Source organism: Cladophialophora immunda (assembly GCF_000835495.1).
Source record: "Cladophialophora immunda strain CBS 83496 unplaced genomic scaffold supercont1.4, whole genome shotgun sequence".
NCBI lineage: Eukaryota > Fungi > Ascomycota > Eurotiomycetes > Chaetothyriales > Herpotrichiellaceae > Cladophialophora > Cladophialophora immunda.
The window spans coordinates 5,347,014-5,364,278 of NW_015622544.1; the positions used below are offsets into that span (position 1 = coordinate 5,347,014).

At 53.2% G+C, this 17,265-nt stretch overlaps 5 protein-coding genes across 5 annotated transcripts; 2 read left to right on the forward strand and 3 right to left on the reverse strand.

Annotated features, from left to right (window-relative positions):
- Positions 1–487: 487 nt before the first annotated feature.
- On the reverse strand, positions 488–2,950 carry PV07_08171 (uncharacterized protein). Its single transcript, XM_016395309.1, has 3 exons — positions 2,267–2,950; positions 1,942–2,214; positions 488–1,892 (listed from the first exon to the last, which is right to left on the reverse strand). Exons 1-3 carry the CDS (start codon positions 2,816–2,818, stop codon positions 741–743), a joined length of 1,977 nt encoding a protein of 658 aa, XP_016248728.1. The 5' UTR covers positions 2,819–2,950; the 3' UTR covers positions 488–740.
- Positions 2,951–3,066: 116 nt separating this feature from the next.
- On the reverse strand, positions 3,067–5,561 carry PV07_08172 (uncharacterized protein). Its single transcript, XM_016395310.1, has 3 exons — positions 4,750–5,561; positions 4,540–4,697; positions 3,067–4,487 (listed from the first exon to the last, which is right to left on the reverse strand). Exons 1-3 carry the CDS (start codon positions 5,032–5,034, stop codon positions 3,308–3,310), a joined length of 1,623 nt encoding a protein of 540 aa, XP_016248729.1. The 5' UTR covers positions 5,035–5,561; the 3' UTR covers positions 3,067–3,307.
- Positions 5,562–5,755: 194 nt separating this feature from the next.
- Positions 5,756–10,477, forward strand: PV07_08173 (uncharacterized protein). The gene is made up of 3 exons (XM_016395311.1): positions 5,756–6,025; positions 6,082–9,916; positions 9,972–10,477. The coding sequence occupies exons 1-3, from the start codon at positions 5,861–5,863 to the stop codon at positions 10,238–10,240; spliced, it is 4,269 nt and encodes a 1,422-aa protein (XP_016248730.1). The 5' UTR covers positions 5,756–5,860; the 3' UTR covers positions 10,241–10,477.
- Positions 10,478–10,654: 177 nt separating this feature from the next.
- PV07_08174 (uncharacterized protein) lies at positions 10,655–13,005 on the forward strand. The gene is made up of 2 exons (XM_016395312.1): positions 10,655–10,987; positions 11,048–13,005. The coding sequence occupies exons 1-2, from the start codon at positions 10,865–10,867 to the stop codon at positions 12,806–12,808; spliced, it is 1,884 nt and encodes a 627-aa protein (XP_016248731.1). The 5' UTR covers positions 10,655–10,864; the 3' UTR covers positions 12,809–13,005.
- Positions 13,006–13,264: 259 nt separating this feature from the next.
- Positions 13,265–17,206, reverse strand: PV07_08175 (uncharacterized protein; the record flags this gene model as incomplete). Its single annotated transcript, XM_016395313.1, has 3 exons — positions 16,064–17,206; positions 15,516–15,947; positions 13,265–15,468 (listed from the first exon to the last, which is right to left on the reverse strand). The coding sequence occupies exons 1-3, from the start codon at positions 17,022–17,024 to the stop codon at positions 13,265–13,267; spliced, it is 3,597 nt and encodes a 1,198-aa protein (XP_016248732.1). The 5' UTR covers positions 17,025–17,206.
- Positions 17,207–17,265: the final 59 nt, after the last annotated feature.

Here is a 17,265-nt window from a genome sequence, read left to right on the forward strand (position 1 = left end):
ATCCCTATTTGTGCCCCGTGGTGCTTGTGAGATCCGAGCGAGGCCAGGATCTCCTCTCCACGCTCAGATCGACTTGTTGATCAACATCTCCAAACCGCAAAACCGCCACCCAGATCTCGCTTTTGTCGCCCCCAGTCCCTTTTTCCGTCTCGTATTTTGAATTTCTCTTGCTTCAACTGCTGGTAGGTCCAGAAGTCACGCACCTGCACCGCACAGATGGTGCCGGAGGGCCTCTGCGTGACTGCGAAGTACCTCCCTAGTTACCTAGTTACTCTAGGGTGCCCAGGGTACTTGGTACGGGTAAGCTGTGACCCGTGACGACTGCCCACCGCCCGCCACCAAAAGCCCGGTTCTCCCACGACCTGCCATTTTCTGCGTCCTGCGGGAAAACAGGTGGTTCAGGCCTCCTGCTGGAAAAACGGCTGGAAACCTTGCTGGTCACGGCATTCTGTGGTGGGGATCGCAAAGTGCATTATTTGGAATATAGTAATGTTGGGAAAACCTTAGGGAACCCCATTTCACGGGCGCGCTACATACAAAGAATAATAATGCATTCCATCCTCTGCGTCCCGCCACTATGGCTTCGACGGGGAACTCTACCAACTCAAAGTATCGCCCTATTGCGTCCGAGCGTGAATGGTACGACGCACGGCGCAGCTCGCTAGTATCATGTTGCCCCCTTGCATACGCCTTCACGTGGTATCTAGTCTTGGAGCAACTCATCAAACCCTGTGTGGCTGTTAACTAACTCCCAGCGGCGGAACATTGCCCTGCTGTTCTTGTGGTTGTCCATTCAATTCGTAAGATACTTTGAAACGCATCTTGACCTGGTTGCCCTTTCCTGCTGGCACTCCATTGAGCAAAATCTCTTGCTGGACAGAGTGATGCGTGCTGGGAGCCAATTCGCGCCCACTTTGCGGCTTCAGGTGGAGTGAGTAGCTCTTCTCCACGGCAACTTGAAAATGTAAGCCGCTGATCCTTTGCGGCGTCGTGTTGGAGAAATGCGCCGTTATTTGGATCACCTGCTGTCCTGGTGTCCGTCGAGCTTCAAACTCGATCCCGAGAGGTGATGAAAGCACCTGTACTGTCTGCGGTTCGGGCAACGACGACTCGAATGTCCACTCGTCTTCAGCCGGTGCAGACGGTCCTTGGCTTATCCCCGTAGCTGGCGGTGTTGATGGGTGCGGTGGGTTGGCATGTCTTGAAGGCGTCGCAGGCCGCGAACTGGACGACACCAGTGCTGCGAATGGGTCGGCCAGTGCTTGACTCGATGGTCGCGGCGGCTGCGCCATAGGTGCTGGAGTTGCAGGTTTGGAAGAAGGGAGGGCGCTGATGAGTGATGCAAAAGCATCGTAATTGGGTTTCGGGGACGTCTGAGATGAAGTTTGGAACACTGTCGGCTGGCTCGGGGCGACATTTGAGGCGGTGTTTGAGAAGATCGACCCTGATGGAGCTGAAAAATGTGTGCTTGGTCCTAGAGAAATCGCACCTGGTGTGCCGGCACCGGGATCGTCCAGCGATAGCCCTAGTAAGTCGTCTTCAACTGTTGTTGGTTTGTGCTGTGCGGTTGATGAAGTAGGGCCAGCATCAAGAAGGGAGCCATTCGTATGTGTCGGTACTGTTGGAGCTGCTGGGGGTTCCGGCTCGAAATCAATCAACGACAATTCGTTTGCTGCATTTTTGCCCACCCCGGTCGTGGTGCCCAGAGTCCCCTTTTCGATCCTGTTGGCTCCTTCAATGTCGCCAGCTTTCATCAGCTTGTACCTTTCAATCGTCCGGTGGATGCTGTCGTTGATTTCAAGCAGCTTTGCGACCGCTTCAGCATCGTCCGACTCTTCCTCGCACATCCTTTGGATCTTGGGATGAGCGCTCTGAAGCGCACCGGCCAATTCCTAGTCTTCATCAGCTTGCTGGTGCCAATCGCAGTGTAACGACCCATACCTCGAAAACATCGCCATCGCCGAATTTGTCGCCGGGTTGATGGCTTTGAAGCATCTCTTCCAATATCTTGGCTTTTTGCTGGACCTTTGCAACCTCTTCCGCTGCCTTTGCTCGGTAATCGGTCTTGTGCCTCGTGTCATATCCAGCCATGACCTTCATGAGTCTGTTGGCTTCTTGTAGATCTTGAGGTCGTCCTCGCCGAATCAGTTCTTGTAGCTTGGCTGATTGTGCCGCTCGGTCTTCCTCTTCCATCTCTTCGGCCGACTGGAGGTTCTACGACTTGTTAGTAATAATCCGCTGTTTCTTTTTTTGGGGTCTCTCATACATCGCTAGGGTTCAAGACGGCAGCATCCTCTCTCCGCACCTCTGGGAACATGTATCCCTTGTATAGAAGAAGCCTGTGCATATCTCGGATAAAGCCCAAGTCTTCCTTGTACCTCGATGTTTGACATATCGTCGACCGCCATTCTTCAATGGCTTCCAAGATCTTGCTCTGCACCCGCGTGGGCCGTATGGGGGGCCGTTCAGGAAATCGTCTGACGAGCTCGTTGAGGAATTCCTTGGTGCTGATTTGGAGGTGGAAAGGGTAACCGCAGTTCTTGACGCAGATATCAAGTAATGACAAGGCCAATAAAGACACATTCGGGTTTCGGTGGTTGATGAGCTGTACAATGGTGAATGCGGCCTCACGCGGGGCATTGCCTTTCTTGGAGTTGACCAGGTCGACAATCTCGAGGTTCAAGGCGAGATTGGGTTCTAGGTTGGCGATAGGGTCGCAGGCATTATATATGAAGCGCTGGAGGGTTGAACGAGGCGGGGCGAAGCCGTCGAAGACAAATTGATTTCGCGACGCCATCCTCGCAGAGGTGGCTTCCATGACCTTGACTAGCGTTGAGGCGTATGTCTCTTGAAATTGATCGCAGTCGTGGTTATTGGGAGAGGAATCTCCTCCTGTTCAAGACGTGCCGGACTCGGGCATTCACTCGCGCATTCAGCCTGCGGCCAACTAATGCCAGCCATTGACGAGGTTCTTGGCAGGAGCGCTGAGCAAAGTAAGCGTTGCATAAAGCGAGGGGCCAACTGGAGGGGCGCAACTGATGGTACTACGCCAGTCTTGCGAAGATCCGGCCACCATATAAATCGGGGAGTTAGAACCTCGAAGAACCAGAGATCCCCATAAATTGTTCCCATGTTCAAGATCTACAAGCTCGAAAATGCTCACAGTGTACTTGGTGAAAACGCCGGGATCAAATGCTATATAACTCACGCCCATACCCATGCCCATACCCTAGTTCCTCTTTTGTCCACGATATGCTTGATGCAGCTGACTTCCAAGCCAACTGTGAGGATTTGCTCTTCAACAATGTCATCTTGGTCGACGAGGGCTAGCTATTCCTGCACTCTTTAATGCCGGCGGCGCAGGTAGGTCCTTCATCGGAGGAGCCGGTAATGGACCTGTCGGTGGAGGCTGACGCACGAACGCTGGACTTATCAACGGATTTCTGCCGTTGATGATGTTCCCACTACTACTTGTCCTCGGTGGGAACATCGGTCTTTGAGAAGGCTCAATAGCCGAAGCAGGCTCAGGAATATTGTCACGGTCGTTGAACCCCATGCGATTAGCACGAGGACCAAGTCCATTGGGCGCATCCCGGGTCTCCAACGACAAATGCTGCAAAGATAGCGGTGGCGGCGGCGATCTCTCCACAATACCGGTTGGTGTTCCTTGAAAGCCAAATTGCGGTGGTACTACCGGGATGCTGCCAGATGTTGGACTTGCATATTGCTTGGCTGTCACCGGGGTGCCACGAGGATCGCCTGCAAATGAGGCTGTCGACGCCGACGAGGCTGGGTGAGAGCTGTCCGAGCTTGTCCCATCACTCTTCAATGATTTAGGCGCAGGAGGGGCCAAGTAGGATTTTCGATTGTGTCGTTCCATCATCGAGACCGCCCATTCCTGCAAATCAACAGGCGTTCTCTTCGCAGCCTGCAAAAAGTTGTCTCTATCATATAGCTCTCGGGGAGTTGGTCTCTCATCTGGATTTTTGAGCAGACACTTGGCCACGAAGTCCTCCAGGATAGACGGGAAAGCCTCGCTCTTTGGGAGCTTGGGTGCCGGCTCGTGGACTATAGTTTGCAAAAGGTCCAGAATACCCATTGGTCCAGCACTGGCTCTGTCGCCCGCGGCAGAATCGCTTGAATCAAATGGAAATCTCCCAATTGCAAGTTCCATCACAGTCAAACCCACGCTCCAAACGTCAGATTTGATGGTGTATGCGCCACCTTGAATTCGTTCTGGTGCCATGTACGTTGACGTTCCGACAAATGTGTTGGCTACTGAGTTGACGGTCTCTGTAGCCACGCCAAAATCACATAGCTTGATCATTCCTCTAGAATTGACCAGGACGTTTGACGGCTTGATATCTCGGTGCATGATTCGGTGGGCTTCGTAAAGGTAGACCAGACCTCCAAGAATAGATTCTGTAATTTTCCCCAGCACATCGACACGTGTGGGCCCAAAATCTTTTGATATGCGATCCAAGGATCTACAGGCCGTCAGTTCAGCACAGTGACAGCTCGAGGCCGTGAGTGACTCACCCGCAATCCATATATTCCATACAGAGCACAATGTCACGGGCTTCATTCTGGAAAGCTCCGTAGTATGTGATGACGTACGGCGAACTGCAGTCGGCGCCAACTTGCAACTCTCGGACAATTTGTTTGCGGACGTTCTCTTTTGCATCGACTCGAATAACCTGTATTCTCCCTCAGCATCTGGACTGCCTCCACAACATAACTAGGACATACCTTTCTTGCCATAATCACCTTGGTCGAAGCATGCATGACTTTACTGACAGTACCTCCATTGCCGGCACCCAACTCTTTCAGCACGATCAGATCTTCACTTCTGAGGTCGAGTTTGAATTCCAAGCCGATCTCCAAAGTATCAGTTCGGTCGCTCTCTGTATTTCCAAGCGCCCCGGGTATCTGTGAATCGCCATCGGAGGGGGCTGTTCGGGGAGCAGGTGCATTCAACGCCAGTCCTTTGACATTCTTCCTTTTCAGGGTCCGGGCCTTGAACGCGTCAGACATGGTGTAAGGATATTTCTGAGACGACGGTGGTAATGATCTGCCGACGAGGCCAACGAGGGAATAACGGAGGTCGAAAGAGGATATACAGTAGGCTTTGGCGGAACTGCGAGCGTGATGTGCAGACAGGATCGAGAATTGAGGCGGCTATTTCAGACCCCAAGAACAATGCCAATCTAGGCCATCAGGCGCTTACAGGGATGAATAGCTGACTGCTTTCTCTGAGTCTTCAATAGATCAGCCAACGCTGGACAGTGAAAAGCTGTCAAAATATCAGAATGCCACGGTTGGAACCTGCCGTGCAGTCGAAGAGATTGTCAGTTGACAGATGGTGAAACTGAAACCACGTCGAAGATAGGGGGTCAAGCGCTTCAGCACGGCTGTAAGAGGCACACGCGGTCGTTGACTGAAGAGGCGATATCAGTCAGTAGCGCATGGCATAGGCCAGTAGTTCGCCAATAGGTGTCAATAGGAGGTCAAGCGCAAGCGCCTATTCTCACGCTTCAAGTCAGAAGTTCCCCATGTTCAGAAAGAACCGCAAGCAGGCTGATTCGATTCATGTGAGGAGAAGGGCTTAGCCAATCGCCGAAAGCGAAGCCCCCACCTGTCCATATCTAGCCTGGCCTCGTGGCGATCATTGTCCTAGATGGCAGCTCTGCCGAGTCCGCGATTTAGCCGCAGCATTAAGTTTGTCCCTTGAGCCTTTTGCAGGACATTCGAACATCTGTCGCCGTCATCGTGACTGCGATCTTGCTGCCTGCGGATCAGACACTCCTCGAACTATCTCGGCTTCCTGAACCTGAGACTTGCGCTCCCCCTCTCTGTCAACATGGATCTCATCGACGATCGCGCAATTCTTGATGACGAAGAGGAGGACGAGTCCTTCGATGAAGATACCGGTGAAGCGAGAACAAAGTCAACCGGCGCGAATGGCCGCTTTGACGATTCCTCAGAAGAGGACGAGGAGGACGAAGATGAAGAGGAGGCGGCGAAGGTAAGAGCTTTGTCTCCAAGAGACCTCCGAAAGCCGCATTCTAATGTTTATGCCAGATCGCCAAAGACTTTATTGTTGATGAGGACGAAGAAGATGAAGAAGCCCGCCGAGAACGAAGACGAGAACGGAAGAAGCGCCGCCGCGAAGATCGTGAAGATGAAGATCTTGATGAAGAGGACCTGGAGCTGATCGGAATGAAGCCCACCGAGGAGCCGACGGAATCAAAGTTCAAGAGACTCAAGCGGGGCCCCCGCGAAGACCGTGACGCACAACAACACTACGGCGTCAATGATATTTTTGGTCATTCCGATGAAGAAGAGGAGGCGGTCGACTACAGTCGGCGGAGCCGCCAGGACCGAAGAGGGCTGCAGGACGAGTTTGACGACTTCATTGAAGAGGATATCTTCTCGGACGATGAACAACAGCGGCAACGAGAAGACGAAGAAGTAGCCAGACATAATCGCCGAGGTATCGCGGAGCTGGGTATCGCTGATGCAGCCGGCCTTGACGAGCAGGCTTTGGAAGACTTCCGCGCAGCGTTTGGTGATGGAACAGACTACGACTTTGCTCTGGAAAAGGAAGAAGAGGCTGATGAAGAGGAGGCTAAAAAGGACAAAAACCTTCACCTAAGAGACGTGTTTGAACCTTCTCAGCTGGCCGAGAAGCTTCTCACCGACGAGGACAATGAAATTCGATTCACCGACATACCCGAACGTCATCAACTGGCTAGGAGACCATATCGCAACCTTGAACTGACCGAAGACGAGGTCAAGGAAGAAGCAGTGTGGATAGCCAACCTGGTCCTACCATCGAAAGGGCACGACGAAATTCACCACGAACCATTCAGACGGGCTGTCGCAGATAATTTGGATTTGATGACTCGGCAGGATTTTGAACCCCCTTTCATCTATATGCATCGAAAAGATTATCTCCTGTTTCCTCAGACTAAGGTGGTCGGTGTGCAGGAAGATGGGACTCCAAAGGTCATCGACGACACCGTCAAACTCCTCAATCAGAAAGACTTATGGCGTATATTGGAGCTCGATCTCAAATATCGAGCCCTTATCGAAAAGAAAAGAGCCCTTCAGAAGACCTACGAAGATTTGAAATCAGCTCATGTGTCCGACGACACCACCTTTGAACAACTTCTCCCCCAGGCTGCTACAATGGAGGACCTTCAGGATTTACAGGACTACTTGTATTTCGAATATGCCTCACAGCTCAAAGATTTGGCCCTGACCTCGAATGGCGAGACCAATGGCGTGAACATGTCCCAGAAGAAAGCATCGACGAGAAGTGTTTACGAGGAGATTCGTGCCTCGAAGGCATTCGGTCTCGTTCGTGCCTTTGGCATAACTGCAGACGCATTTGCACGAAACGCTGCTAGAGAAGGCGTCCGGACGTACACAGAAGATCCCTCTGACAGCCCGGAGAATCTTGCTGATACAATGGTCGATGAAGAATTCCCTGCTGGCGCCCGAGTGCTCAGAGCAGCGAAGGCGATGTTTATCGAACAGCTAGCCACGAGCCCACGATTTCGAAAGCTCATAAGACAGAGAATCTTTCCCGAGGGAGTCATTGACTGTCACCGTACCGAAAAAGGTCTTCGCAAGATCGACGAACAACATCCTTATTACGAATTCAAATACCTCCGGAATCAGAAGTTGATCTATTTCAGTGAACGACCCGACCTATTCCTAAAGATGCTGAAGGCCGAGGAAGAAGGCCTAATTGAGATTCGAGTTCGACTGCCAGGATTGCAAAACTATACGAGAGATCTCAACAAGCACATCGAAACGGACAATTATTCTACCGTGGCAGATGCGTGGAACCAGGAGCGCCGCGAAGCTGTTTCGTCCGCTGTTGACAAGATCATGAAGCTAATGGCCCGATCGGTCAAAGAAAACCTCAAGGAACAATGTGAAGCAACCATTGGGAATGAATGTCGTGACGAGTTCTATGCGAAGCTTGATCAGGCTCCCTGGAAGCCGAGAGGGTTGGCCAAAGGCACTATTCCGCGAGTGTTGGCCATGACCAACGGTGGCGGGACAGTTGGCCGTGATCCTATTTACTGGGCCTATGTCAGTGATGAGGGTAGAGTTCTTGAGCATGGCCAGTACAAGGACCTCGGCCCTGGCAATCGGGAACGTGGTATCTCCGACGGCAAAGACGTTGAAGCGCTGCTGGAAGTCATTCGAAGGAGAGAGCCTGAAGTTATCGCAGTCTCGGGATGGTGTCCTGATACCCGCAAACTTCTAGCGAACTTGACCACATTGGTCAGCAACCATGACCTTCGTGGCGCGACATACACGGATGACGACGATCAAGATCGAAGCGACCTCTTGGACGTCATCCTGGTAAACGACGAGGTGGCGCGGATGTCGAAATCGGGCGATCGCATGAAAGCCGACAATCCTGGGGTTCCTGAAATGGCCCTCTACTGTGTCGGAATCGCAAGATACATGCAATCTCCTCTGAAAGAGTACGCCGCTCTAGGTCGAGACATTGTATCCATCAACTTCCACTCAGCCCAGAATCTGTTGCCGCAAGACAAATTATTGAAGAAGCTGGAAACTGCCCTTGTGGACACGGTCACCATGACCGGTGTGAACATCAATGATGCCGTGACCGACCCTGGGCTGGCAAATCTGCTTCCCTACGTAGCCGGTCTCGGACCTCGAAAGTCTTCGCAGCTGGTCAAGGTTATCAACCTTAACAATGGCTTCGTTCGGGCCCGCGAGGATTTGCTGGGCCTCAACGACAAACATCAGGCCATGGGACCTAAAGTGTGGGCTAATGCGGCATCTTTCTTATATATCGACTTTGACATGTCGGATCCAGACTCCGAGTATCTGGACAACACTCGAATACATCCTGAGGATTACGACATTGCTCGGAAAATGGCCGCTGATGCCCTTGAACTCGATGAAGAAGATATTGAGGCCGAGAGACAGGAGGGAGGGTCGGGAGCGATTGTTCGCCGTTTGATACGAGAAGAAGCACAGGAACGCGTTCATGACCTGGTTCTTGAAGAATATGCCGCACAGTTGGAACAAAATCTCAACTCCAAGAAGCGCAGCACACTCGAGAACATCACGGCTGAACTCAACGATCCCTACGAAGAATTGAGAAATCCGTTCCGGGTCAATCTGGGCGAGTCCGAGGTTTTCACGATGCTCACAGGCGAAACGAGGGAGTCCCTGCAGAGAGGCATGAATGTCCCCATGACGCTGAAGAGAGTCACCGATGATCACATGGAGGGTAGACTCGAATGCGGGTTGGACGCAGTGGTGGAGGACCGTCAATGGGCAGACCCCGCCTTGTCACCGAAGCAGCTGTACAACATCCATCAGACTATTCAAGCCCACATCACGTCGATCAATCGCAAAGACTTTATAGTCACGGTGAGCTTGAGGGACGAGCAATTGAAGAAACCATTCAAGAGATACCATCACAACGACCGGAACTACGACGAGTGGGATGAGCGTGAAGAGGCCGCCGACAAGAAGTTGCTGGAACAGAAAACAGATTTGGGCAACCGAGTCACCCGAGTGATCAAGCACCCTCTCTTCCGGCCATTCAACTCGAAACAAGCGGAAGAGTATCTGGGCAGCCAGAATCGTGGTGACGTGGTCATCCGGCCATCATCCAAAGGGAATGATCATCTTGCTGTGACCTGGAAGGTTGCTGACGGCATCTTCCAGCACATCGATGTGCTGGAATTGGACAAAGAAAACGAGTTCTCTCTGGGGAGGACTTTGAGGATCGGCGGACGATACAACTACTCTGACTTGGATGAACTGATCGTGCTGCATGTCAAAGCCATGGCTCGAAAAGTGGATGAGATGTGCAATAACGAGAAATTCCAGAACAAATCCAAGGCTGCATTGGGTAAGTTTGTTTCCCCTGTGAACTTGACATCAGACGTGACTAATGCTCGGACCAGAGGAGTGGTTGACCACCTATACCAACGCGAACCCTAAGCGCTCCATGTACCAGTTCTGCCTCAACCGCGAGCGCCCAGGCCAGTTCCATCTTGTGTTCAAGGCGGGCCAGAACGCGAAGCTGATGGACTGGAGCGTGAGGGTGATTCCACAAGGATTCGAGTTGATGAAGCAACCGTATCCCACCATGAGAGATCTGTGCAACGGCTTCAAATTAATCTTCCAGAACATGCACGAGGCGGCGGCGATGGGCAGACCCGCGCGAAGATAGAATATTTGGGAATTTGGAAGGCCTGGATGTATCGAACGCCGGGCGCACGTTGGGTGAGAATCTACAGCATCTCGGCGAATGCCTTGTATTGGGACAAGGAACCGTTTTGCAGGAGGAAAAATGTATTAGTACGAACATGACGCTCCAGGATGAGCTAGACATGGCCTGGTCAGATATATGCCGGCCTCCAAAAATCTGATTCTATCCGCCACGCGGCCCTTGGGGGTGGTGTCCTTGTTTCAACTCTAGCCAATGTCCTGTTACATGGCCTTGCTGGCTTGTCCATCTCTGAATGGATGCTATTTTCAGCCTCGAGGAGCCCAGTGGCTGGCGTTGATGGCACCAATTGGGAGCATCTGCCCAATGTCTGGCCTCGCATTAGCCCGGACACCTTACTTCGACCGTACATACCGCGCCGTTGACGTCTTCACAGCTGGTAGGAGAGACCCTAGAGTCGGTTTGGATGGGCAGACTGTGGCGGTGAGTCTCGACTCTTGCTGCAGCAAGTGCCATGGTTACACACACAATGGCTGCGATGCTCACACTGCCACCACAGCTGTCAGATCAAGCCGGCCGAGTGACTGACCACTTCCACCCATCCCCCATCTCCTTGACGACAAGAAGATGAGAGAGACCATGCGAGTCCTGTGCTTCCTCGGTCAAGCCTCCCTGCTGCTTCTACCAGCCTTCTCCGCCGCAGTTGCGTTGCCAGCCAATGTGTCTCCCAGCAGCAGGTCATGCAAATGCGTATGTATCCCACAAATCTCCGAGTCCTCCAGTGCGAGAATCGTCTGATCAGATGGATAGATCCCTGGCGACAAGTGCTGGCCTTCCGATACTCTGTGGGAATTGTTCAACTTCACGGTTGGCGGCAACTTGATTCGGACACAGCCCGTCGCCGCCTCCTGCTATCCCGGTCCTGCTTCCAATCCAGCTCAATGTGCCCGCGTTGATGTCAACTGGGCCAATGCTACATTCCAGGCCGATGAGGTCGTCGGGCTCTCGTATCCGACCAATATCACCTGTCCGCCCGTCAATGCAACGGCAGGGGAGACTGCTCAGGGGACCTGCACACTGGGAGTGAGCCCGAGCTATGCGGTGAACTGCACAGACCCTCGACACGTCGCCTTGACAGTCGTCTTCTCCAAGCTCTTCAACATCCGCCTGGTGGTCAAGAACACGGGACATGACCAGCTCGGGCGGTCTGAAGGCTCCCACGGCCTGGAAATCTGGATTCGTCATCTCCGCAACGGCATCACGTTCCAGGACACTTTCAAGTCGTCGACTGGTTGTACGGCCGGCAATTGGACTGGAAGCGCCTTCAAGATAGCAGGTGGATATTCGTGGGGAGATGTGGGCGCAGAGGCACAAAAGCGCAATGTCGTCGTCGTCAACGGCGGCACTCCCTCTGTTGGCGCCATTGGAGGCTGGATGCAGGGTGGTGGTCACGGCCCTGCATCTCGAGATTTCGGCCTCGGGGCAGACCAGGTGCTGGAGCTGGAGGTTGTGCTTGCTGACGGGGCTCTCGTGACGGCCAATGCCTGCCAGTACAGCGACCTTTTCTTCGCCCTCCGCGGTGGCGGCGGCGGCACATATGGCGTCGTGGTGTCGAGCACGATCAAAGCCCATCCCATGGTCAACGCCACCGCTCAACATCTGGCCATGTTCCCCTTGAGCGCAGACACCTCTGGGCTCCTGGACGCCATTGCCGTCCTGTACTCTTCCTACCCCGACCTCAACGAAGCCGGCTACGCCGGCTACGGCCAGTGGTCCATCAACAGCCCATCGCCTCTCTTCGGCGACGTGACGACCGGCGACGTGACGACCGGCTACGTCCACGGCTTCAGAATCTTCAACTCCACCGTCGCGCAAGCTCAATCCGCCTTCGACGCGGCGCGAGCAAGACTGGCCCCCTTCAACTTGACCAGCGTCTTCATCTCCGAAACCTACGCCTCCTACCCGGACTACTGGACATACTACCACGCCGAGTCCGGGGTCGAACCGCCCGTGGGGTCGCCCGCGTACGGCGCTGGGAACCGGCTATTCGACCGCGCGTCGGTGACGCAGAACGCCAGCGCCCTGCGCCGCATGATCCAGACCATCGCCGGCACGCCCGCGCAGTTCACGATCAACAACCTCGAGCTGGTCGGCGGCGGGCAGGTGTTCCGCGACGCGTCCGACCCGTTCTCCGGCGTCACGCGGGCCTGGCGTAGCTCCTACTTCAACAACATCGTCGCCCGCGTGTCGTCCTTCGACACCCCCCAGTCCGTGCTGGACGAGAGGCAGCGCGACGTCACGTTCGTCAAGGTCCCCGCCATGAAGGACCTGGCGCCCCGCACGGGCGCGTACATGAACGAGGCGGACCGCTTCGACCCGGACTGGAAGGCCGATTTCTACGGCGGCCCGCGCCACTATGCGCGGCTGTTGGACATCAAGAGGAAGTACGATCCGCGGGGGCTGTTTTATTGTCCCACGTGTGTCGGGAGCGATGCGTTTGAGGTGGTGGAGGGTGGAAGGTTGTGTCGAGTCAAGGGGCAATATTTTACAGAGCAGAACCCGTCAAGGTGAGATGAAAAGGTGGTTTGTTTCTCAAGGTATCAACCAGTGTGGACATAATGTCGCGCGTTCCACGAGCTCGATGACAAGGCGTATTGTTGGAGGGTTTGAGATATGGTGATCCGTTCATTCATTCATTCATTCATCTCTCCCGCAAACTATGGCTGCAATGCTAACGAACATACATAATATATACATACATATTGGAGATGCAATCGTGGACACGGCTATCTTTCGCGCCACGAAGCATGGTTTGAAGGGTTCTCGCTCTAGTCATTCCTCCAGGATTCAACTCGTCTTGTTGTAGGTCAGCTCATGTCCGCGCAGAGGACAGAATCAGGCCTCAATCATATGACATCCCGTCATCCCGTCCATGCCTCTCGTCTTCGCAGAAGGTTCCTCATCGCCTTGATGGGCGTGGAAAAGGCATGTCTGGAACCCAGCTGTGGTCCACGAGGGGTTCTGCCTTCACCCGGCCCTCGAAGCATTGACAAGTGACTCAGGAGCCAGTGGACAAGGTTGGAAGGGGACTCGGGAGTCGACGCGAGCTGATCCCTCTGCTCTGGAACATGTCCACGATCGCGATGATGGCTGCTGGTCGGGATGTCCCTGTCTTCCCATCAACTCCAGCAGCCGCTCATATCGCCGTCGAAAATACACTGTGTCTTTGTGATCTGGCCCGAATGCGCGCGCAAAGCCAGGCAGAGCTTTGTCCAACAGGTCATATGCTTCGACGAAGCAGGATCGATCCATCAAAAGACACCCGAGACTTCCCATCGTGATCAAGGTGTCGCGATGCCCCGGCCCAAAAACCCTCGTTTGGCGCTCAAGAACATCGCGGAAAATAGGCTCGGCTTCGTCAAGCCGGCCTTGATCATACGCCATGACAGCGAGTTCATTCGCAGTCCAGAGGGTGGCCCGGTAGTCTTTCCCGAGCACTCTTTCCTGAATTTCCAGTACATCCCTACACATCCCTTCGGCTTCTGCGTTCTTCCCTTGCCTTTTCAGCACTGACGCCAGGTGAGTCCTGATATGTAAAGCATCAGGGTGGGTAGGACCCAACACCCTTATCAGAGCCTCGAGGACTTCTTCAAGCATCTGTCGCGCTTCCTGAGTCCGACCCCGCTCGGACACAGTCAGGGCCAAGTTAAACTTCGTCATCATCATATCTACATCGTCAGGATCGAGTACTCGTTGCCGTATTTGATAGACCTCCTGGAACACTTCCTCGGCTTCTTCCAGCTTGTGCTGCCGTCTCAATGATAATGCCAGAGAGTTCATGGCTGACAGTCGCTCCCAGCTTTGCTCGTCCAGGAGCGTCTGGTAAACAGTGAGAACCTCTCTGAGAAGCGCTTCTGCCTCCTGAGGTTTGTCTTGCCCGCTAAGTGAGTCTGCTAGCATGTGCCTAGTTTTGAGGACGTCCCTATGCTCAGGCCCAAGGACTCCCTGTTGAGTAGCCAAGAGATTCCTCGATAGTCGCTCCGCCGCAGAGTATTTGGACTGTTGTAACAGTACTGTGCCCTGACTGAAGATGACTATCAAAGTTTTTTTATGCGCAGGGCCAAGTTGCACTTCCCTTGTTTGACGGACCACGTTCAACAATTCGAAGCTACTATCGTATCGACCCTGTTCATTATATAGCCATGCAAATAAATCAGCTCCATCTTGGCCATTGTCTTCTTGGCCGAGCCGTCGCCCTTCTCCCGAAAAAACTGCGTCATTCTGGAGGCTGGCATCCATATGAAGAACAAGTGTTTGCTTAATATTCGTAACAACGTTGTTTTCGCGCCGAATGGTGCGTATTGAATCGCCAACCAGCCGGATGGTTTCTTTAGTGAATCCGCGACGCTTCTCAGTTTGCTGTCTCAGTTGGAGCCAATCGCGAATCAGCGGATGGAAGGTGAATTTGGTCATCTTCAGCTCTGGATCTGTTGAAGCGTTCTGTACCAGCGAAAGGCTTTCGGCTCGTTCAATTAGATCCCAGAACTTGGTGGTGTCCCAGTCAGATTTCTTGCTATGTTCCATGACACCTCCCACGCATTCAGAAGTTCCCGTCTGTTCGCCAGCAGAACGAGACGCGGATTCAAAGTTGCTCTCGCCTTCTGTCTCGGCGTTGAACAAATGCATCCAACGAGGCGGATGTCTTCTGGCCCCCCGTGTTCTCACTTTCCAAACATTGTGGAAGAGCCATTCATCGATGGGAATAGGCGCTAGATAGGCGGATATGGTCAGAAAGTGAGCAATGTCCTCCTCTTGAGCGTGATTCTCCCTGCATAGTTGGTGGAAGGACATTTCCCATGTGGTAAAGGCCGACAGGGATTTTCGCTCAATGTCGTTCTGCGTTTCTTGGGACCCATATTCCCAAAAGTCCCTGGGTATGTACTTCAGGATCTTTTCGCGCTCCTTGTCGAATGTCTCTACAAAATCCCCGAGGTCTTCGAGCTTGATCCGACGGTACTGAATGTAAGCAGCAGCCTGGTCAATGGCTAAGGCGAGATGTCCAAGGCGATCAACAAGTTGTTGAGCTGCTGGTTGATATCTCTGGGTGTCAGTGTTCTTAAAGTTCCTGAACAAGAGCCGTGCCTCCTCATCCGGCAGTAGGGATGGGACAGATAGCACTTCTCCTAAGCGGTCCAGATCCTTGTGCCGGGAAGTGAAAAGAATCTCTGTCCCTGCCCATCCAAATCAGCCAGCTCTCAGGCTCGAGGTGTACACTCACCTTCGGGGATAAAATCTTTCACCCGCGGGAAACCTATTGGGTCGTCATAGTTATCAAAGACCACCAACCAGCGTCCATCACAGTTCGCTGCCATATCTAGGACGAATTGAACATTTTCATCATCGCTCCTTGAAGCGGCGGCCGACACATCAAGTACTTCGGCAATACGTACTAACGAGCGGACTGTTGTCGATTGAGAACTGGCATCCACCCAAAATAACCCTTGGTAGACGCTTTGCATCCGGCGACAGTATTCGAGAGCAATCTGGCTTTTGCCTTGGCCTCCCATTGCTGACAGAATCAAGATTCGACACCCGTCAACACTTCGAGCAGCGGCGAAAAAAGCCATGATCTCGGATATTTGCTGCTCTCGACCAATAAAGTCTTTGACTCGGAGCTTTGGTATCGTGGAGTATTTTGGTTTCCCGGAGTCTGGCAGCTTGTAAATCAGCATATGCTTCAAGTTCTGCTTTTGAACCCATGGAATGCAATCTTGCAATTGCTGAAGGACGCATCCACGCCTCGCCTCACCGGTGAGAGCAACATACCATCAACAGGCATCATATAGCCCAGAAGCTCTTTTGCACACGCTGCCGCAGTAGCCGCTGCCCAGGGATGCCAATCATCATTCTTGTGGGCGTCGGCGTAGTCGGCGATGCCCCGAATCACAACACAGCGGAAGTTGTTCACCAAGCCAGCTGCTTCCATTTCGAAACAGAGAGCGCCGCCGATGTCTTTACTGATTCTGTCTCTGATCTTACCACTCTTGACGACGCGGTCACCGGATGCAATTGTCCCATAAAAGATTGCTGGCTCATTCGATGCACGAGCCGACGTGAGGACTGGTACCTTCTCTTCGCATTTTTCACATCCATTGTGACCAGATAGGTAGCTGTGTCTGCTGTTACTTGGAGAGCGAATATCGGTTTCTGGCTTCGGAGGCGTATACACTTCATCCAATCCGGAAGACTTCCCTCGTGACGAGGCCACAATGGTCGATATCTTATTATCGACCACGCGGTGGTCCGATTTCATCTTGACAATTGCGGTCATCCATTCTTGTGGAGGCTTGTCAAGATGACCCTTACGAATGAAGCCCGTAATCGACTCCTTTCCTAGATCATACTGAACCACACCACCGTGTTCGCTCTCCGGCATCCCGATGACAACATCACCTAGCCGGATATCGTGGATCGTGCTAGGTATACCTCCGCCTATACCGACGAGTAAACGCAATTTGGCAGACAGAAAACTTCGCTGCATATGCGTTGCAACCGCGGTGGCAGCGCCAATGCCTTGGAACCCTTCAGGCAAGTACCCGATTACAACGTTTCGTCCGCCCATCTCCCCGAAGATGTAGCTGTTTGGATCTCCCTCTCTTTTAGGGAGCCGAGCATGCTCCTGGTCCAACATGTACCTCACAGCACTCATCTCGACCTCGAGCGGACATATGATTGCTACTGTGTAGTCGCTGTGCTTCAGCCGCCGTGTTGGTGGTGCTCCTGCCATCGTGGCGTAGCATTCCCTACGCGTCCTCGGAGTAGGATTCAATGGAGGTTCCGCCGTCTTTGTGCTGCTCTGGGCTTCTGAAACGACGTCAGCTAGGTGCCATGGAGTCGGATCGCTTCTTGAGGTGGGCGAGCAGTGAGCTGCGTAGATGTGTGAAGCAATCTTTATTGTTGTTGACTCTCAGCCTGACGGCAGAGTCCAAGGCATTTGGCCGGGTTGCTGAGGCTGGTGGCTGTTGCAT